Source organism: Caenorhabditis remanei, chromosome II, assembly GCF_010183535.1.
Source record: "Caenorhabditis remanei strain PX506 chromosome II, whole genome shotgun sequence".
NCBI classification, from domain to species: Eukaryota; Metazoa; Nematoda; class Chromadorea; order Rhabditida; family Rhabditidae; genus Caenorhabditis; species Caenorhabditis remanei.
In genome coordinates this window covers 13435226-13456889 of record NC_071329.1, presented here as the reverse complement: position 1 = coordinate 13456889, position 21664 = coordinate 13435226, and the positions used below count along the sequence as shown (strand labels likewise).

At 38.8% G+C, this 21664-nt stretch overlaps 6 protein-coding genes across 6 annotated transcripts; 4 read left to right on the top strand and 2 right to left on the bottom strand.

Moving 5' to 3' along the window:
* Positions 1 to 413: 413 nt before the first annotated feature.
* On the top strand, positions 414 to 5829 carry GCK72_006660 (uncharacterized protein; the record flags this gene model as incomplete). Its single annotated transcript, XM_053725730.1, has 13 exons — positions 414 to 454; positions 719 to 977; positions 1026 to 1220; positions 1266 to 1534; positions 1580 to 1718; positions 1803 to 2272; positions 2324 to 2367; positions 2417 to 2724; positions 2832 to 2948; positions 3039 to 4576; positions 4625 to 5234; positions 5288 to 5603; positions 5708 to 5829. The coding sequence occupies 13 exons, from the start codon at positions 414 to 416 to the stop codon at positions 5827 to 5829; spliced, it is 4428 nt and encodes a 1475-aa protein (XP_053589924.1).
* On the bottom strand, positions 5256 to 8520 carry GCK72_006659 (uncharacterized protein; the record flags this gene model as incomplete). The annotated part of the gene is made up of 4 exons (XM_053725729.1): positions 5256 to 5525; positions 6776 to 6865; positions 6910 to 7226; positions 8394 to 8520. The coding sequence occupies 4 exons, from the start codon at positions 8518 to 8520 to the stop codon at positions 5256 to 5258; spliced, it is 804 nt and encodes a 267-aa protein (XP_053589923.1).
* Positions 8521 to 8921: 401 nt separating this feature from the next.
* On the top strand, positions 8922 to 9566 carry GCK72_006658 (uncharacterized protein; the record flags this gene model as incomplete). Its single annotated transcript, XM_053725728.1, has 3 exons — positions 8922 to 9249; positions 9296 to 9390; positions 9450 to 9566. 3 exons carry the CDS (start codon positions 8922 to 8924, stop codon positions 9564 to 9566), a joined length of 540 nt encoding a protein of 179 aa, XP_053589922.1.
* Positions 9567 to 9778: 212 nt separating this feature from the next.
* On the top strand, positions 9779 to 14571 carry GCK72_006657 (uncharacterized protein; the record flags this gene model as incomplete). Its single annotated transcript, XM_053725727.1, has 9 exons — positions 9779 to 10090; positions 10134 to 10586; positions 10646 to 10730; positions 11243 to 11609; positions 11658 to 12206; positions 12251 to 12618; positions 12956 to 13662; positions 13713 to 13940; positions 14419 to 14571. The coding sequence occupies 9 exons, from the start codon at positions 9779 to 9781 to the stop codon at positions 14569 to 14571; spliced, it is 3222 nt and encodes a 1073-aa protein (XP_053589921.1).
* GCK72_006656 (uncharacterized protein) lies at positions 13559 to 16254 on the bottom strand (the record flags this gene model as incomplete). The annotated part of the gene is made up of 5 exons (XM_053725726.1): positions 13559 to 13648; positions 15443 to 15582; positions 15630 to 15690; positions 15745 to 15940; positions 16235 to 16254. The coding sequence occupies 5 exons, from the start codon at positions 16252 to 16254 to the stop codon at positions 13559 to 13561; spliced, it is 507 nt and encodes a 168-aa protein (XP_053589920.1).
* A 2290-nt stretch (positions 16255 to 18544) lies between these two features.
* On the top strand, positions 18545 to 21108 carry GCK72_006655 (uncharacterized protein; the record flags this gene model as incomplete). The annotated part of the gene is made up of 7 exons (XM_053725725.1): positions 18545 to 18610; positions 18661 to 19194; positions 19240 to 19349; positions 19395 to 19758; positions 19836 to 19968; positions 20053 to 20903; positions 20953 to 21108. 7 exons carry the CDS (start codon positions 18545 to 18547, stop codon positions 21106 to 21108), a joined length of 2214 nt encoding a protein of 737 aa, XP_053589919.1.
* Between the last annotated feature and the right edge of the window lie 556 nt (positions 21109 to 21664).

Here is a 21664-nt window from a genome sequence, read left to right as displayed (position 1 = left end):
CCACCTCTCTATTTTTTCCTCTGTCTTGCCTGCTTGTGTTCGTTTTATCCGCTACTCTCTTTCTCTATTTTCCTCACCAACAATAGTTTTTGGGTCGTACACCTCCTTCTTCTCTCTCGGTCCTCATCCTCTCATTCCTCAATTCTCGGGTTCTTCTTCTTCCTCGTTCCATCAACTATCGATTGTCGAATCGATTGATTTTTCCGCTCATATTTGTTCATCACTCGCTTTTTACTCTCTACTGTTAAAAAATAACATTAATCGTTACTTTCAGTAACTTCGTGGTTGTTCAAACTTTCGATCTTCGACTCAACGACACGCACGAACGAAGTGTGTTGTTGAAACCGAACTTTCAAGCCCCTTACTGAAACATATTTCAAATCAAAAAAATACCACCTCTAAACACAAAAAAAATGGAAGGTCAATGTGAAGGTACTCAGAAGAAAAAGGCCAGGTAAGATATGAAAATCTTTGCGAATTGAAAAGAATCAGGTCGTGACTGATATGATGAATTACCAGTCAGAGAATCAAAGGATGTCTAAGAATAACCGGTTTTGATGCAATTTGGCAAAAAGAAAAGAATATTCGTTTCACAGTGAAAGAATGCCTAGGGAGAAGATGATTCATGGTTATCATTTTTTATCAAAAAGTGTATCATTTTTGACCTGAATTTTTAGCAGTAATCATTATAGAATAATAATTATGAAGGTCAATTTAGTTCCAGAACGAGGATTGGATGTGATGTTGGATGTCAGACAGAACAAACAAGTAGTGCCAGTATCAGCTACGTACAACAACATAATCAGTCCTCACAGCCTTCATCAAATGCAACGTCACAGCAAACTGCGGGCGGTGGTAGTAGTAATTGTCCAGTTGATACAACGTCATCGTCAGCATCGGCATCCGGAGCATCTACACCAGCCAATCAAGCGCCGCCATCATCTCCTGCACCCTCATCAAATCAGACGTCACAAACGGTGAGTTTCGTAGTTCTTCTCGCAAAAAATTTATTTCAATAATTTCAGCCTATCGATAAAAAGCTTGCTGGACCTGCAGGAGTGAAGCCGAACGAGATCGAAGCTTATTTCGGAGAGAAACAACCAGTAACCGGAACGGCAACGAATACTCAAGCACCGCCTGGTCAAACGCTATCTGCCTCACAACAGTCCAAATCTCGCGCTGCTTCCACGACGGGTGTTGTCGGAGAAGTGAAAAAACAGGTGTGAATTGTTTTCTTGTGTATCAAAATATTTTTGTCGTTATAGAATGGAAATGCCAATGCCTCCTCATCTAATGCTGCTACAAATGGAAACGCAAAATCCGACGGTCCTTCATGGAGTGATGATAATTGTAAACTGAGACTTGTGATAAATCGATTCTCGCAACTCGAAGAGACAATGTGTTCGCCTCCAAAGTCTATAGAAGGAGTTTCGTGGAAGATAATGGTGATGCCAAAGCAGCATATGGTGCAGAAAAAACAGCAAAAGTGCATGGGTTTCTTCCTTCAATGTGCCCCGGAAAGAGCGTATTCAGAGTATGTTGAACCGGAATCCAACAAGAAAAGATTTTTAATTTTCAGTCAATGGAGTGTTCATGCTATAGCGGATATGCGTATGATCTCGTACAAGCCGAATGTCCCTCACTTTGCCCGACGAACGACACACACGTACACTTCGAAGGAAAACGATTGGGGATATTCTTGTTTTATGACATGGGCGGTGAGTTTGTCATAAAATTTCTTTTTTGCTGATACCAATAAAACAAGGAATTTTCAAAATATTGCAACGAATATTGTACTTCAGGACATAATCGACGAAGGTCAAGGGTACATACGTGATGATACTGTAGTTTTGGAAATCGCTGTGAAGGCAGAAGCTCCGAAGAACATGATGACTCATGAGGATTTTCTAGACAAAATTGAGAAGTGGATAGTGTTAGCTGATATGCAAATGAAGAAAGGCAATATAGATTTGGCTCTTGAGGCCAATCAAAGTGCCATGAAATTTTGCAAAGGCAAAGACGATGAATGCTATCAACGTCTTGAGACTCAACGGGAAACCTTTGTGAACGCGAAACTTTTCGAAAGTATCGAACGTATAGAGAAGGGACCAGTAGTGTGTACTGATACAACTCATGGAAAGCCAACCTCGTTGCGGCAAGCGTTGACTGGCGCCCAGAAGTCGTTGAACGGAAAAATGACGGCCAAGGGAGGAAAGAAGACGCGTGCTGTTGTGACTGTGCAACACATGAAGAAGAAGAAGCCATATGACCAGTAAGAATTTTTTTTTCGCAAAGCTCTAACAAATTTTTATTGGTGTTCCAGAAACAATCCAAATCAGAGAAATAACACTGGACCGACAGTTAAAGGTAGAGTGAAGCATACTAGATGCGTAGTTAGTATTTCGTAATTTTCCAGATCTTGTAGAGAAAAGAAAAAGTAGCAAGTCTGACGATAAGAAGGATAGCATGAAAACTAAGGAAGAGCTTGATGCTGATGAGCAGACTGAGTCCGACGAGTCTCCAGATGAGAAAGCCATCAACAGTGATGAGGAGGAAGAGATTGAGTTTGACGATGAAGAGTACAACGAGGGTGACTACTGTAGTCAAGCTGATGAGTGCAGCACTCTCGAACTTTTCGAAAATCTCCAAGATATTGTCGAAGAAGAGAATGAAGATCAGCAATGGGAAAACGACGATGATGATGATAAGGACAATGCGGATCAGGTAATGAAGTCACTCCAGTTGGTCGAAAGGGATCAGAATTTACTGGTATGAACCTGTATTTCTGTTGACCTGAGTGTCGAAGGGTTCCATACTTTCAGATTTTCCAGGGTCAAAATGAGGACGGAATTCTCGTATGTGATCGCATGGTACAAACCGATTTCGAGGAAGTCCTGAAAAACTCTGTAGAAGATATAGAAGATCGCGACATGGTTATAAACGAAGAGGTAAGTTAGCTGGGAACAGATAGCTTATCTTTCGTAAAGAATGCTCTGTTCCAGCGACTTCTTGCCGAAACTGTTCTTTGCAAGTTCCAGGATCAGGACGTCGGAAAGGAGGAAGTCGAAACCAAGAAATACTACGACCAAACAGGAGTCAATGCCAAACCAGAAGACACCGTTGAGACTGTTTTCGGGGGAGACCATGCTGGAGGAGCAGATGCTTTCTCTAATGACGTTCTCGACAGCTTGCCCACTGCCATCCCTGTGCCAACTCCAGAAGAAGAGCCATCTCAGTTGCAATACACTGAGAAGTTCTTGAAGAGCTGGTTAGATCTCGAAGGAGCACTCAGCGGAAATGTTGATCCGGAAGGAGTATTCGCTCGGCTCAGTGAAGAAGATCGTCAGGATTTGTTGGATGAGCTCAACTTCAAGATTAACCCTTTGATTGTCGCGTTGGATCATGAATTCCGTGAGACGGTTAGTTGTGCAAACAACTGCTTGGAAAGCGCTCGTGGTGCTCTGTACCACTCGCAAAAAGTTATTGGCGACTGTGACAAAATGAAAGAGACATTTGAAGAAAGACTCACTAGCGGATTCTCTGGAGTTTACAAAGAACAACAAAAACGACCAGTTGAGACAACTACGAAGAAAACAACTAGCGCTGCTGCTACTTCTGGATCGAGCGCTAAATCTATGACCAATGGACGTCCGACAGTCATTGCCAAACGATCAATGAAACAAGTTGTATTGGATCCTGATAGCGAAGAAGCTAGAAATCGTGCAGCGGAGTACTTGCGCACCGTTGAAAATGTTAACAATGTTGTTCAAGGAGACGAGCACACTCAAAGAATGCGTGACGCGCTGGAAGGTTTCAAAGATCTCCACCGCAAATTGCAGCCAATGATGGCCACAATTACATCCAACAACGAACGTTTCCTCAGAATAATGCAACTCATTTGCAGTGACAACGGGGTTGTTGCGGATTATGTTAAGAAGTTAATGGCCACTCATAATAATAATCAAGCTGACATGTCGAACGAGCTGAAACAAGCCCGTGAGGCGATTGCAACTGCTTATGACGAAAGAAAGGCTAACGAGAAGAAGTTCCAGGATAATATTACAAGAACGGCAGAAGAAATTGAGAAGAGTGCCCGAGCTTCGAAAGAGATTAAAGAGCTTCAGAACAAGTTGAAGAAGTCCGAAAGCAAAGAAAAGAAAGAAGAGACTCGAGCTAATCTTCTTCAAATATCACTGAATGAGCTTGAAGAAAAGTCAAAAGTGATGCGGAAGGAGTTGGAGACCTTGAAAAAGAAATCTACTGAAGAGCGTGCCAAAGCTAAAAAAGAAAAAGATCGGGACTCGCAAACAATTAGACAACAATCAATTGAAATCACCGAACGAGAAACTGAAAGAGATAAAGCACGCAAAGAACTTGAAGAAGCTCTCCGCCAGAAAGAAAAGTTTGAAAAGGACAAGAAGGCTGTTGCTGGACAGTTGGTTTCAATGACTGAGAGAGCACGTACTGCTGAGATCGCTGTTATGGAATCCAAGTGGAATGTTGCATCTGAAGAACTCAAGAAGCGAAGAGAAGCTATTCATCATGGCTTCACTGAGACTGAAATTCTTGCTAACAGGTACTTTTGAACTTCAAGATTTTTAGAGATGTATTTATTTGTTTTCAGAACTCGCCAAGTCAGTGATCGTGACATTATGCGGAAGTCTCTTGGCGAATGGAAGGCTGCTCTCGACAAAATTGATGCTCAAATAAAATCAGTAAAGAGTGATTACGATCATGCATCTGATTTGATTAAAAATGGAGTCAAGACACTTTCACAGACTCTAGATATCAAGATCCCGGCTGCTGATACTCTTCCAAACCTTGTGAAACCTCCCCCAGTTCAAGTTGTCGCACCATCTCCGTCTGTCATTCCTGCTCCAATTATGCCACCAACACCAGCTGCTGGCGTTATTGGGCAACCAAGAACACCAATTGGTGCGAGCCGTCAAGGACCTAGTGCTGCAGTTGATTCTGCTAATGCTCAAGCAACACCGCCTCGTTCTCATGTGCAAAGAGTTCCATCCCCTGTTGGATTGAAGGCATCGCGAACAGAAGAGAATCCGTCATCAGTGTGGTCGTGGAACACAATAGGTACCATTGGAAATCTTGGAGAACTTCGTGAACCAAGCCGCAGTGAAACAAACTTCAACTCATCAATGGATTCGCTTCAAAGAGATATATGGGCAGCGAATGGTAATACGAACGGCAGTTTGGGACATGACTTTTTGATGAGAGTAAGTTTTCGACTAGAACTATCATGATTCTATAAAATTCAAAGCATTTTCAGCCTCCATCGAGCGCTTTGTCAAATGGAATGGCCAGTGGCGGAGGGCCTCCGACCGCCCCATTCCTTCGGTCTCAATCCAGTCAACCCCAACCATCTGTTGGTATGAATCAAGCCAGTTATCAGCAAAGCCAACTGCAGCAACACCAACATCATCAAAACAGCCAACGTATGCAACAGCAGCAACAACAGCCACGTGGCTATGGTGATATGTGGAATGCTCAATCGATGCAGCAAAATTCTGGAAGTCAAGACTACGGAAATCAAGCTCGCATGATGGCTAATCATAATGGCGGTGGTGATATGTCAAATAACCAAGGTAAGATCATTGAACTTTGAATAAAAAGAAATATAGCTGTTTTTCTTAAGTTAATTTCAAAATAATTCATAAATCTCTTTCACAATCTCTGTCAGTTCCTCCAGGTTACTCTCCATGGCACAACCCACCATCCCAACAGCAGCTTAGAGGACCTACTCCTCAACAACAATCCGCTGGTGGACATCATAACATGTTCCAGACACATTTCTTTGACAATGGAATGTAAATCTGTTTATTGCTAACTGACCCCCTCCCCCTATCACTTTTCATGTCAATTACTATGAGAGCTGTGAAAGAAATATGAATATCAGATAATTTCTCGGAATGCACTACCGCTTCTTTGTAGAATTATTATTATGGTATTTCTTATTTCAAAACGTATCTTTCCGCCCTTCTTTTCCATATTATAACTATCGTCGTAAAACAATGTTGTTTTCGTTCTTTTGTTTTTCACTACCAAACCCCCCAACATTTTGATGTCATGAACGACAAGTCTTCCCCACCCGCTGAGAAAAAAAATATATAAATTCTATCCTTCTTATTCATTCGCTCCTATCCTTTTCGTCCCGTTCGCTCCCCCATTTACACTCGCGCACTACAGTCAAAGTGGCATATTTCTGTGGTTATGGATGTTTTTTCTCGACTGTTTTCGAGTACTATCCAGTGTACTGAGTGTGTGCAAGCCCCATCTTGTGCTTATTTCATTATTTAGTTTTCGGAATGTTCATTTAATAAATAAACCATTTTGCTGTCGAATGTTTGCTCCTGTTTTCAGATTCACACGAAGGGAAGCAGATGTGTTAAATAAATCACTTCATTTATATTTACTTAATTTTCAATATTTTAAAACAAAAACTACAATGTATCTCCTCCAACTTGCGGGCTTTTCTGCGTTGCTCTGAAATTGTCTCTAATTATTTCAATTAATTCTTCGAGAAATCAGAAACTTACAAATCGAGACACCAAGTCAATAAAACTGCAATTAACGACGCAAAAACGTTCAAATATAAAAGTAAAAAAGAGGGCGTGGTCAGCGGAGAGAACACATAGGATACTGTAGAAGTGACCAATAACAATGTGACATTTGAAGTGAAACCATATAACGGATAGGACACAAACTGTATGAATCCCTGTAAAAAAGATAATGGTTTGATTTGTTACAAAAAAGTTACCCATGCCGCAGCAACTGTAGATTCTTGTCTGTCTTCTAGGCTATGAGACGTAAAGAAAATGATTGAGAGAACGACTTCTAATAAAAACGCCTGAAAATTTAAAAGTTTAGAAATAATACAAAAGAAGGTGTCACCTGTAATCGATTGATTTTTCGAATCCCTTCCACCGCTACAATCTCATACATAACAATGTAGTCATTGAATTCAGTTTGAGTAACTAATGATCGAAATAAAGAGACTCCAAATAGAAATCCAATTAGTTGAACGAAACAGAAAGAAACTGCGAGAACTAGTGGAATCTCATTTCGAAGCCAATGTAGAAAAGTGACTGCAGGATTGAGATGAGCTGGAGTTAGATGACCGACGAGACTTCTAGATATATACAGAGAGAATCCAGAGAGAAATGGATAGACCAGATCGTTTGAACGTTGATATTGACCAGCGAAACATGCTGTAATTTTTTACTTTTTGGTATCGAATTAAAGGGGGACACCACTATTCCAAAATTTTGAATTTTTCATACGAACCGATTCAGAATGCCAGGGAAAAGAGAAAATCGTCTTGGAACTAGTTCCCAAAATCAGTCTAAAACGAGTTATGAGGTCTCAAATTGCCAAAAATCGCTTCTTGTCGTGGAGTTTTTCAGTGCATTTCAGTAGAAATTCTCCTCGTCTGCACGTGAATGTTCATTTTCCGAATTTTTTCTTGAAAATTTTTGAAAATATGACGTTCACTACTGAAAAACTGCACGACAAGAAGCGATTTTTGACAATTTGAGATGTCATAACTCGCTTTAGACTGATATTCAGACCTAGCTCCAAGAAGGTTTTCCCTTTTCCCTGGCATTCTGAATCGGTTCATATGAAAAATTTCAAATTTTTTAATCGTGTCCATTTCATTTTGAAAATTTCTTTCTGACTTCTGGACGCATGAAAGAAGGAACTTTCTTTCTATAGAAATATAATTCTATTTTCATTGGCCCATAATCCAAGGGTACATCGAAAAAGGGTACATCTATGAAAAATTTGATCATAGGGTACATTGAATCGAAGGGTACAGTGAATCTTAGGGTACATCGAGGAGCTATGATCATGGGGTACATCCATAGGGTTATCATAGGGTACATCGAGTCAGAATTTTCATGAAATTTCAGAAGTCTCAGAGTTTTCATCAAATTTTGAAAAAAAAACTTTACACACTTAGTTCGAGGAACATATTACTGTTGTTCTCAGAGGGATGACATAATAAGATTTAGCAATTAAGACAATGCTCGAATCAATTATAGAAACTCCAACATGATCATCTTGCAAATGGTTGTTGGAGTAATTTATATGTATATCATCATTCTGAAAACAGCAGTAATATGTTCCTCGAACTAAGTGTGTAAAGTTTTTTTTCAAAATTTGATGAAAACTCTGAGACTTCTGAAATTTCATGAAAATTCTGACTCGATGTACCCTATGATAACCCTATGGATGTACCCCATGATCATAGCTCCTCGATGTACCCTAAGATTCACTGTACCCTTCGATTAAATGTACCCTATGATCACGATGTACCCTTTTTCGATGTACCCTTGGATTATGGGCCATTTTCATTTTGTATCGAAAATACTCACCCAAAAAGGAAAAGAAGAAAGATCCAAGCAACTCTCCAATGTTTGGACGTAACATCAGATTATAAAATTTAGCGATATTCTTCTTCTCCTCACTCCCCTCATCGTCTGGAATATCCGCTGTTCGCATTAGTATTAGCAGTCAGGAGGAAGAAGGCAGGAAGAAAAAAAGAATGAATATAGATATTTTGGTGGGGGTTTTATGGATTTTGTGTGTTGTTGTCTCGTTCTCTTTTCTCTCCTATTCAGAAAAGGGATAGAATGAAATAGAAGGGAGCTCTCGTTGCCATGGAAGCTTCTCTCCGGTGGTCCCCTTTTCGTTTTACTCAATTTCTTATTCCTGGGAAAAAGGGGGGAAATTGAATGAAAGGGCTTAGAATAGAAGCAAATTGAATTGGGTTCTATTCAAGATAGAAAATATCATGTATAAACACAAATAACTGACTTCTGATTGTGAGTTATCAGCAGTGGGCCCGAAACAACTTTTTCAAAATAAAATTCCCACGAAATTTATCAAATTCCAGGTAAACAATGGCTAAAACAACTGGAATACTGGACAAATCCTTAAGCCGTGGAAAAGGTGAAATCAACTTGTCCACGTTCGCAGTTCTCTTCTCTGAAATGGTGCTTTACGCACAGAATCGATCGGAAACTGTCACAGACATTCACGATAAAATTGCGTCTTACGGGAAGCAAGTTGGTCTTCGAATGTTCGATATCATTGTACTTCGAGAGAAAGGATACAAAAGAGAGACGAAGTTACTCGGAATGCTCATGTTCATCAAGTCAACTGTATGGAAGAATTTGTTTGGAAAGGAGGCGGATAAATTGGAGAGATCAAACGATGATCATTGCACATGTAGAGATTGAATGAGCGAAAAATGAAATTGAAGTTGAAAATTCAGATCTTCTGATCGAAAAGGACCCACTTGTGAATACCTATATCTCAGTGCCACGTGACAAAGGAGTCCTCAATTGTGCTGCGTTTGCTGCGGGTATCGTTGAAGCTATTCTGGAGGTAACGAACAATCTCATTACCGTATCATCCCAATTTTTCAGAGTGCCTCATTCAAATGCAAAGTGACTGCTCACTGGCACAATGGAACCGCCTATGTTATTCAGTTTGACGAATCTGTTATTGCTCGAGAGAATGCTCTTCTTGATTCTAATCGCTAAACAATTTTCGTTTTTCGTCTTTCAGTATTTAATGTAAATATTTATTTCATTTTCAAAGAGTTCGGGTACCATGATAATAAATTTCTATGATTTTTTTAAAATCTGAAAATACTTTCTCTGTGGAAAAACTTTCCAGAAATATTGTTTGAGCTAACATTTTCAGATAAAAAAGAACACAAAGTCTCTTATTTTAGGACATTTTAGGAAATTCAATGCGTTCTCTAACCCGAATCCTCAGTTATCAACGTCAGTTTTCCACGTCATCGCGAAGATCAAATTTCGAAAGGAAAACCATCGAGACTGTTTGTCCCCGAATTCACAAATACTTGTTTCCTCACGTCTCCGTCCCATCCACGTCATCTGCCACTGAATATTCTGGAGCACTACCGGCACTTGTAGCAGAAAATGTTGTGGATCATTTTCGGGTTTTGGCTGAAAAACAGACATCAAACTATCGGAAATTATTAGAAGAAGCGTGTCGATTCGATTTGAATCGAGCAAATGAAGTGTTGGAGAATATCAATGTAGGTGTTATTAGAATTATGATTAAAAGTTTTCAATTTTCAGAAAAATGAACTATGGCAGTATAAAACCGGCTGGACAATGTATCCATTCGACAATCCTCGGAATTCGCAACCAATTGATTCTCCGAAAGATTCGATTATTTTCTTCGATATCGAATTGGTTGTTCTCGATGGAACACTTCCAACACTTGCAATTGCATTAGGAGAAAATGCGTGGTATGGATGGTGCAGTGATCGTTTAATCAACGAAACTGACTATCCGGATGTCCCAACAAGTGAACATTTGATTCCTATTGGAGATATTGGAAAGGAGAAAATTGTAATCGGGCATAATGTTGGATTCGATCGAGCCAGATGTCTAGAGGCATATCAGAAGGAAAATGGATCGAAAATTCGATTTATGGATACAATGTCAATGTCGATTCCAATGTTTGGAATGGCTGATCATCAGCAAGCATTGTTTGGAATGTATGATACAGATAATAATGAAGCGAATGTGAGATTTTGAGATTTTGATAGTTTAGTTCTGATTTTCAGCTTGTATCTCTTTTTCAGTCCGATTGGGTGAACACGTGGAAAGACAGAGTGTCGAAAAACTCACTTGTTGCAGTCCACGAACATTTCTATCCTTTCAGAAAATGTAAGTTTACAAATATGCGTTGCGACGTAACAACCTCCAAACAAAACTCGATAAATAACAAGAACTAGACGGTGTATCCAGCCGCTGGCTACATTAGGGAAGTTCAAATTATGTTAAAACGCTATTGTTTCATGTCCGGATTCGCGAAAATTAGTGGAAAATTAGTTTTTGGCTGAAGAAAAGCCTATTTTTTGTCCTTTTAGACCATTTTTCCATGTATCCCTGCGAAATGCACTTTTCGTAAATTCCACAGTTATGGAATGAGGGAAGTCGAAATTCCATGCAACTCTGCAGCCTACGTTTCACGGGTTTGACCGATCGCCTTCCCCTTTTCTCTCTTCGAATTTAGCTTGAAATTCTGTTTTTTCGATCCAGAAGACGTCATTTTGAGAATTTTGAAAAAAGAAAAACGCGGGCATCATTAAGAGAATATTTCTGATCTTTTGGTCCAAGATCGAAGAAAATCGGTTCAGTAGGGAGGTGATTGTAACCAGAATTTGTTATTTTTTCAGTACAAAAACACCAAGATGGTGATGAATCGAAAGAGAAACAACGATCAGCTTTCGTCAAAGAACCCATCGAGAATATCCGTCTGAAATTCCAAAAATTGATGACATACTGTGCACGGGACAATATTCTATGTGCTGAAATCTACTTTGGATTGTGGCCAGAATTTGTAAAACGGTTCCCACACCCGGCGACTCTGTCTGGAATGCTAAATATGGGAAATGTGTATCTGCCTATTAATAGTTACTGGAAGATGTTTTATGAAAAGAATGTGCAGATTTGTGCGGAAAAGAAAACAGAAGCGACAAGGAAGATTGTGGAAGCTGCGAGGTTGATGGACAGTGGAGAGGAGAATGAGGAAGGAGAAGTTGGGTATGTGAGCACCTCTTTCCATAAAATATATTATCTGAAATGTTTCAGATTAGCAGATAAAGATGTTTGGATGTGGAATCAAGATTGGTCAGTTAACTCAAAATCGGAATGTCACGAGTGGCTTATCAAACTATTCAAAGCTCGAAAATTTGTGAATTTGGGTTTGGAAGAAGTCGATAGTGAGCACATTGCTCTGAAAAGCCAATTGATTCCAGCAATTTTCGGATTCGTTTTCGGCCCGTTTCCTCTTTTTAAAACAAGAACAAAAGGCTGGGGATTCTTGGTTCCGAATTGGAAAGCTGTTGAGAAGATTCTGGAGAATCCGGAATGGAATTCTATCGAAATGAGAGTTGATGCGAAAGCAGACGCAGTGAGAAAGCAGTTTCCTCTTCGAAATTTCTATGAAACAGTTCAAAATAACGTTTATATGTTTGGAGAACTTCCGATTTCACCGGATAAAAAAGGATTCGAAATGGATGAAGGTGGACTCGTGAGATTTTATCAATTGGATCATCCAACTGGAGAAGGAAATGTTGGAGATCCATTGACTAAACATTTCGCAAAAGATCTGAAAGAACAAGTGTTGAGACCTACTAGGTATGGGTTACTGTAGCTCGATATATGCCAATTTGAATTTTCAGACACGAAGATTTATTCAGTGTTGTTCTCGATTCAATTCAAACTACTCAGTTCTGGACGAGTTACAGTGATAGATATAGATCAGAAGTCGCTATTTGGTATCCTGAAAAGAAATGGAAAGTCGGAGAGAATGAGATGATGGAGGGTGCAATTGCAGCAGCAGTAGTGCCAGCTGGAACTGTTTCTCGGAGAAGTGTACATAAATTATGGGTCACTCTAACAAATCAATCAACTGGACATGTCATTGGAACTGGAATTAAAGCAATGGTTCAAGCGCCAGAAGGATTTCGATTAGTTGGAGCTGACGTGGATTCACAAGAACAATGGTTGGCGGCGTTGTATGGAGATGCGAGCGCAGAGAAGAGATTACGTAAGTTAATAATAGAGTCATGGGCATTTTTCGGAACTTTTCCGTCTGAAAGTTTCCGGATTTTCTTTTCGGAACTTTCGTAAATTTCCGATTTCCGAGAAAATTTCAACCTGGTTCCAAAATTACCGAAATTTCAAATTTTTTCGTGATTCTAAAAAAAAAATTTGTGCGGAATCGAAAAAATTGCGCCGAAACCAACGTGAACACATCTGTGTCAAAATTTGCAGAATTTTTGGTTTTAACATATTTTGACTATGAAAAACTCCGAAATTTCCGAAAAAAAAATCCGGAATTTTTAGTTCCGCACATCCCTGATGAAAACACACTAATTTTTCAGCTCTCGAACTCCGCGTTCCTGGAAAAACGGCCTTTTCGAACATGATGCTTGCTGGCTCCAAATCTGACAACACAGATCTACATTCGGTCGTTGCGAATCAATTGAAAATTAGTCGAAATCATGCGAAAGTACTGAATTATGCTCGATTGTATGGTTCTGGAGAGACTCATGCTGGGAAACACTTGATGAGAATTGGTGGAATGAAACAGACGGATGCGGAAGCAACGGCTGCACAATTATTCAAATTGACAAAAGGAGAAACTGCGAAATATATGAAAGTGGATTTGAAAATGAATTGTTTTGTGGATAAATACATTGAGGAGACGGCGAAAGATCCAGATTCATCGAAGATTTTAACGATTGACGGAGTATATTATATGCCGAGTTATTCGAGTCAATTCTCATCTGAAACTGTTGAATTCGAGAATTGGTTTCTCTCAAAATACTCGTCACTTCTTAACCTCAATGAGTCTCATCAGGATAATTTGATTTATTCGATTTATGAAAATGCGGAAGATCAGAGGAAGCTCTTCGTCGGTGGATACGAATCTTCGACTTTCAACTTTTTGGAGACTTCTGCAGCAGCTCATGATTTGAGAACTCCTATTTTGGGATGTCAGATTGCGGATTCTTTGGGAAAATTGCCGGAGGGAACTCCTGATTCAGCGTATTTCGATCGGAGATATAAGAGATCTGTTATGAATTGGGTTAGTAGAAAAATAGAAATTTCATATAACCAATTCTCAAAAAAATCTAGATCGTCCAATCATCTGCAGTGGACTTCCTCCATCTCCTACTCATTTCCATGCAATGGTTGTGTGATATCTACAAAATCGATGCGCGTTTCGTGATTTCGATTCACGATGAAGTTAGATACATGTGCAAAGAAAAAGATGCTCCGAGACTTGCTCTGGCTCTTCAACTTTCCAATTTATTAGTCAGAGCATTTATTTCACAGAGAGTTGGAATATGTCAATTACCGAATGTTAGTAATATCTTCTACAGTACAGTCCGAAAACATTCGAACTTTGACCGTTTTCAGTTGAAATTGTACAACTTTGAGAGTGTGTCATGGTAATACTGTCACACAAAGTTGTTTTTTAATGAATCATGAAGATTAAAAGTAGAGTTTCATTTTTGTAGTTGATAACTTTTTTGTACGGGCACTCTTTAGAGAGTTATTCTCATTTTAACACGACAGCTCAAAAAGCGTACATTGAAATTGGTCTAAGACAACTTGGTTGATATGTAACTCTCTTGGGAGTGACCGTATATAGAAGTTGTCAACTACAAAAATGAAGCTATATTCTTGGTCTGTTCGATCCCATCAAAAACCTACTGGATGTGAAAACCAGAATTACTATGACACACTCTCAAAGTTGAACATTTTCAACTGAAAACGGCCAAAGTTCGTATCGTTTTGCACGGTACTATGTTTCGAAAGCCTAATTTCTATATTCCAGACCGTTGCCTTCTTCTCTCAAGTTGATTGCGATACTGTACTCCGAAAAGAGGTCGATACGGAGAGTATCAATCCCGATGGAACGAAAATTGAGAATGGAGTTGCGTGGACAATTGATGATCTGTTGAAACTTACCGGTGGAAAACTTGATTGAATTTGTTTTTTCAAACTTTTTTGTTACTTTTGTTACTGTTGAAATAAATTATTTATTGAAAGTTGACAGATGACAATATAAAATGTGTACAGGTTCATCTTTGAGATCATTTCAGACTATAATATCAGAACAAGAAAACTATAAACGAGAAAAACTAAAATCCCCAAAACGAAGTTCGACACTTTTTGCATATGGGACGACGTATCTGAGGAGGGATAAATAAAAGAAGAACAACCGAGAGTAAACCGTAAGGGAAGAAGGAAGTAGAGAGGGCGATGGTGGTAAGAACTAGCCAAATGATACGGGCGTGGCGGGTGGTACGATGGCGAGTATATCGGGATGTCTGGAAGAATTTCAGAGAATTTTATACTTGTCATTCCCACGACTTTAAGATTCCGTTCCAGCACCAGATTTAGGTGTCATTGGTTTGAAATTATACTTTTCTTGTAGATCAAGTAAAGGGCTACATTTTTGTAGTTGACAACTTTTTGATAGCTCCGGCCACTCTTTAAATATGTGACTTTAAAGAATGGCACCTCACAGGTAGGAATAGCATCGCTCGCTATCTTTAAAGGCGCATATCTCAAAAGTGGGCGGAGCTATCAAAAAGTTGCCAACTACAAAAATGTAGCTCTATATTTGAACTATCCAACCATTTTAAATTAAAGACATCTTTACCGTATCAGTATCAAAAAAGGAACCAATTTTTTATCGAAAATGTGAACATTTATGATGATTTTTGAGAACATCTTCTAATTCTGAATGATAATTTGACTTTTTGCGAAAAAAATTGAACTTTGAATTTTGGCCCCAAGAACCCGGACCTTGACAAGTATGGAGAATTTCCACAGAAAAAAAAAGAAAAACTCACACAACTCTTGCACAATGCATAACTTTCTGTACTTCGACTCTCATGTGCTGTACTACTTGGCTGTGGTTCAATCTGTATTTTATGTTCTTTTAATAACGAATTCGTTTCAATACCATCACCATATTCATCCATTTCTTCGTCTGGAACATACTTTTATGTGAACCTTTTCAGAGAAAAGAAAACTCACTTTCAAATATCGGAACTGTCAAATTATCTTCAATTCGAACATAATCTGGTTGATATGGAGTCTGAAATGAAAACGAAGGAATTTTCTTTTTTGAAAATTAAAGAATTCTCCTCACCTGACCACTAACTTTTCTAATAATACTCCCATAATATGATGTATTTAACCATTGATAAAGTTCTGCACGTTTCTTCGGACTCGGTGAGTCATCGTCATTTATAATGATTGGTTCAGAATCAGAAGATGTGGATGACGGCGGTGAGTTGTCGAATACGTCGAAGATATTGATACGGTTTGAGTTGGAGTCGAGAGTGCTGGAAATACTGAATAGGGGTACTGTAGGGTGAGGGTTACGGTAGTCTGGTTTAAGGACTCTCACTCAGTGAGTTACTGTAGATGCACTCGTCTTATGAACAATTGTTACATTTTCTCTTTGTTTCGACATGATAATTTTAATCTTGAACCCATTCTCTACTGTTTTACAAATCTTTCAGCTTTAAGGGTCTCGAAAAATTTACATTCGGAATCAAAAACTTCAACTCCGAGCACCGTAACAAGTGCAACTTCCTCTCCAAAGTGACATCACAAACCTAACAAAGAATCTATACCTGCTGACTTCCTGTTCCATATTAAATGAATGAATTTTCAGCCCACGTCCATCAAACAATGGAGGCAGATGATAAGGAAGTTAATAATGGAATCTATGATGACAATCGACACACAAACTACGGGAACATAATAAATTTTGTGACTGGCTCTCTTGTCTCTTTCGAATCTTTCTCTACTTTGATGGAACATTCCAAAGTCTATCTGACAATTGAAACTAGGAAGTTTTTATGGTCAATTCTGATAAGAAATGGTTTTTGGTAACAAATTTTTATCGGTGATAGACTGGATGGTGAGAGGAGAGAGAGCAAAGGTTTCTGATATACTTTGTTGAAAGACGGTCATGGAGTTAGTCGTCTGGAGTTATGGGACGTGACTTATATTATTGAAAAGCTGAAATCATGCTGATTTCAAATATATATTCAGTTTTTGCCATCGAGACCTGGTATTCGAGAAAAAAAGGGTCAAGATTGGTAGTTAGATTCAGAAGAAGCGTATTCTGTTAGTTGAGAGTAATTCTTTGAAATCTCTCCACGATTAATTCGCATTAAAGTTGAACGTTTTTTGGAAATTATTCCGAAAACGAGACTTGCTCTACTTGTTTGGCTTCAAATTTGGGTTGAAGAACATTTTGATTGCTCCAAAAGGCCTTATTTTTTCAGTATTTTTTTAAGTTTTCTCCATCTGTGTAAAAACAAAACAGTCAGATTCAGCTCATTGAGGTAACTTTCGTTCTATCCCTGAGTTTTCTCTAACTTCCTGATCAATATTAAAACTGTTTCATGTTGAACGGTAGAACTTTAAAAAAACAACAATACAAAGACTTTTAAGGCACGGCTTTAAAACTCGGTTGGATTTTTCTTCAGAATCCCATGATTTTCTTATGAACCCATATTGGAAAAGATCAACCCACTTCGAACTTTTCTTTTAAAGAAGGTCATAATATAGTCACACAAATGAAAAATAATAAACGAACCCTTGATGAACAAGCATATTTGTCCACTAATAACAATAATTGAGGAATACTGAAAATCAATTGAATGACGTGGTGATAAGAATAGAAGAGTGAGACGAAAAGAATGAAAATTGTGTGTTAGTATTATTCTATTATGTATATATGGTTGTGTCTGTGTTGGTACATTCCAATTTAATATGCATTTCTACTGATAAGATAATGACCGTCAGCCGCCTCTTTTTTCATCTGTTGTCATTATCCTTTTTTAAGATGAAAAGAGGAAATGATAGTGGCGTTCAGGTACTTTCAACTCAAAGATCAAAGTGAGACAATATGATTTTTCATTCACAAAGAGACCAGTAACGTTGAAGAACTGGCAAAATCCAGAAACACGTTAAAGCAAAAAGTTAATAAAAAGCAGAAAGTACGAATAAAGTGCACTCGACAATAAACTGTTGACGTTGAAGGGAAGACGGCTCGAACTTTTGCAACATTCACTTTGTTTGTTTATACTTCTTGAATCGAAAATTATATTTTATACAATAAAATTTTATCAAAGAAAAGAGTTGTATATATTTTACGTTTGTTTATTCTTTAACTTTCCCGAAATGTTTACTTCCGATGTGTGCACGTTGATTACATGTGAACCGTTTGCTTCAGTACAACGATAAGAATTTTAACATTGATTTCGTCGGAGTTTTTTTTTTAAATATTGGAGTTGATAGATTTTTAAAGCACGATTCGCTTTGATAGTTATTTTTATATATTTAGTTATTTATTATTTCAGTGAATAAATATAGTACCAGGAATCTTGAAAATCATAATTTATATTCAATAATTCGTTTGAACTCCATATTTCCAGCCAAATCATAATGTACTATTATAAATTCCCGACACTGCGCCGCATGGCTTTTGGCGCCTCTAATTTGTTCAAAATGGTCTCGAAGCGAAAAACATTATTTGCATTTATTTTTAGACCTGCAAAGCTCGAAAATAGGGTATTTGATCTTTTTCAACTACGAGACCATTCCGCGAAATTTCTAATAAATGGGATGCGCCTTTAAAGCCATGCGGCGCAGTGTTGTGAATTTATAATAGCTAGCCCGCTATAGCGGGAGAATCTTGATAAAAATTATTACGGGGGCGGAGTTTAAACCCGCTAAACAACACGCGCGAACGACACTCCGCTCCCGAAATGGTGAATTTTAGTTCTAACTTTTGAAGTAATTTGCCATTTCTGTGTTACGCGCTTCCACTTTAAAGCACTTTCTTCTTAAAAACGAGTCCAAAAGCATAATAAAATCATATATCTTTCAGAAAATCGGCGGAAAAGTCTCCCGAGAAATACAATAAGGGGATGAGCGACTTTATGAGTAACACAAATGCATTAAATCTTTTACACAATGCAGTCAAAAGCTACGAGGTTCGTAGAATCTTGGAATTAACTAAATGAAAAGCCATGGTTGTTTTCAGAAAGATGCAGCGACTTTCTACATGGCTAACGAGAAAGCCACTTCAAAATTCACTGGTCGCTTCGACTTTAAACATTTTGCAAAGAAGATTTTTGATCCAATTGAAACGGAAATTCTCAGTAATTTATACGTAGAAATGCTCGAAGAAAGTCACGCTTACATGAATGCACATCAGAAGACGCGAGTCGGTGCACAAGGATTTCAACATTCTTTTGTCACCGTTCCCGAATTGTTGCTCAACATGATACTCGCATACCAATTGCCGCATCAAAAGTTTGTCCCGTTTGATAAAGAAAAGGATAAACAGAAAGAAGAAGAACAAGGAATTGAAGGAAATCAAGAGGAAAAAGTTGAGAAAGATAAACCAGAAACGAGTGGAGGAGGAGAAAGTAGTGGGGGATCGAGGAAGAAGCGTAGGAACAGTCAAGCAGCGAAACGTGGCAAAAATGTAACAATAAGTCCGAGAGTTACTTTGACAACGGAATTATCGGCTAAGCTACTCGATCAAATGCTCGAAATACCATTGTCGCCTGAGGTTTGTAAGATATTTTTACACATTGAGTTAATTAAATATTTTCAGTCGAAGTTGTGGAAGACGGCGAAGTATGTATTGTGTCCATCAAATTGCCCAAAGCAACTGGCGTTGTTCGGAGAAATTATAGCCAAAAGTACGAAATCTGGGTTGATAAGGTGCGTTTAAATGCGAGTTGTTCTCTTTGAAAGGCTTTTTTTCAGTTTCAACGCTCTAAACTTCTTTATGCATGATCAAGTCATCAATAGGCAACTCGAAGATCCTATCACGATTCTCCATGCTCTCTACATAGGTCCACTAAACTCGCAGACTGTTGAGGTGTTTGCCGCCAACCGGTCTGACCAGTTCCGTCAGAGATGTCGAGAAGTTCTGAGAACCGCCGTGCACGCATCAAAAGACCCGTTAACTTTCAAGTTGAGCAAGCCCGACTTCATCTCGAAAACTCATTCGGATCGTGTGAAATATCGCGATTTCGTAGATACAGTTGAACAATTAGTGAGGGATTTGAATGGTGAATATCAAGGAAGCACTGGAATTCACACCGGCTGGGCATGTGCCGCGATTAAGGTGAGATTAGTGTAGTTTGTAGCAGAATAGTTCTGTATTTTTCTTGAGAAGAAGAGTAAAATTCTCAACATTCCTAGAAATTCGGTCAAAAACGATACGTTGACAAAACGTGGAAAGACGAAAACTACTACGATTTGATATGGACGGTGCTCGCCCAACGACCACATCTCAAAAAGTTTGTAGTCGACGTTTTGGAGAAGAATTTCAGAGGTAATGGTTGAAAATTGATTCGCCATCCATTTGTCAAAGAGATGATTCATTTTTTCTAGTTCGAAATGTTATGATTATTTTTAGATTTCAACGCGGCTAGATTTTGGCGGAGAATGCAGCCGTATCAGATGAATGCGACGCAAATATTCAATCAAAATGTCTCAACCGAAGATCCATTGAAAATGAGCGACGAGTTCTTGAATTTCCCTCCTCAGATGAAACACATTATCATTGTTTCCACTGAGAAAGAAATGAGAGATCTGCAAATGCTACTCGAATACAAAGTGTCTCGCGAAGAAATAGTGTACGTTGGTGTAGATGCTGAGTGGAGTGCTTATGTAAGCCCAAGTCGAGCAACAATTCTTCAAATGGCTCTCTACGATTGCACATATATCATCGACCTGGAATCGGCTGCCATCTCTCCAGATACCTACAATCTCGTTCTCTCTTATCTGTTCTATACACCTGAAATCGTCAAAATTGGTTTCCAATTCAACGAGGATCTTCACCAACTACGAGCGGCTTTCCGTAACTGCAAGGAACTCTACAAACCGAACAATGTAGTTTGTGTCGGAAAGTTGATAATGGACTTAATGGATGAAGTTGGAAAGCTCGAATTTGGAGAGGACTTCAAACGTGATTGGCTTCCATTTATGATAGAAGATCCTTCGTTGACAAGTGGAAAAGACATCGGAAATACTAGTCTCGACGAATCAGGAAAACAGGCGAACACGAGCTCGATCGATTTGAATGAATCGGTTTCGAATGAATCTGTTGAAGGGGGACCTTCCGAACCGAAACCAGTGAAAGAAGACGGTAAACAACAGTTTTTGAACAAGGGACTGTCTTACATCTGCGAAAAACTGCTAGGGAGACCACTTGATAAGACAGAACAATGCTCCGTTTGGGATAGAAGACCACTCAGACATCTTCAGGTACTTTATTTTAAAAAATGTAGATTTTCAACAAAAAAAATATTTTCAGCTTCGCTACGCCGCAATGGACGCATATTGCATGCTGATGCTATATGATAAGTGTAAAGACGTATTCGCTAAGCTTGGTTATGATGTGAGAGAGTTTCTCGCGAAACAAACTCCTATCAGGATATCTCTCCCTCTACTCAGTGAAGAACAACTATAAGTCTCTTGATTGATCTACAAATATATAATCTGTTCATTTTTTTCTGTTTCTTCTAAATATATTCAATATTTCGTTGTATGTACCTGGCAGGGTGAAATGGTGGAAGCTCTCTATCATTTCATCCTGAATTCCAGGTGCTGTAATTGCTGTAATAATTAATAAATTTGAGCTGAAACTGAAACACACGAACATTTAGATTCAGATAAATGCAAAAATAATTTATATTTTCCATAAATTAAAAAGGAACAAGGCAAAGAAGAGGAAATGGATTTGGAATCTATCGTCTAGTTCCATCTTCATAGAAAACTCCACCATCAGCAGAGCAATACTTTGGACACACTCCTTTCTCTCCTCCATGTCCATTGACTCCATCTCTTCCTGGATTTCCTGGAACTCCATCCAATCCTGGTTCTCCATCGATTCCTGGCTCTCCCGGAGCTCCTTGATCTCCTCCGAGTCCATCTTTTCCTGGAATTCCTGGTGCTCCACGTGGTCCTTGTCTTCCACGTGGTCCCGGTGGTCCTTGTGGCCCTGGAATAGCTGGCACCTCCTTGAC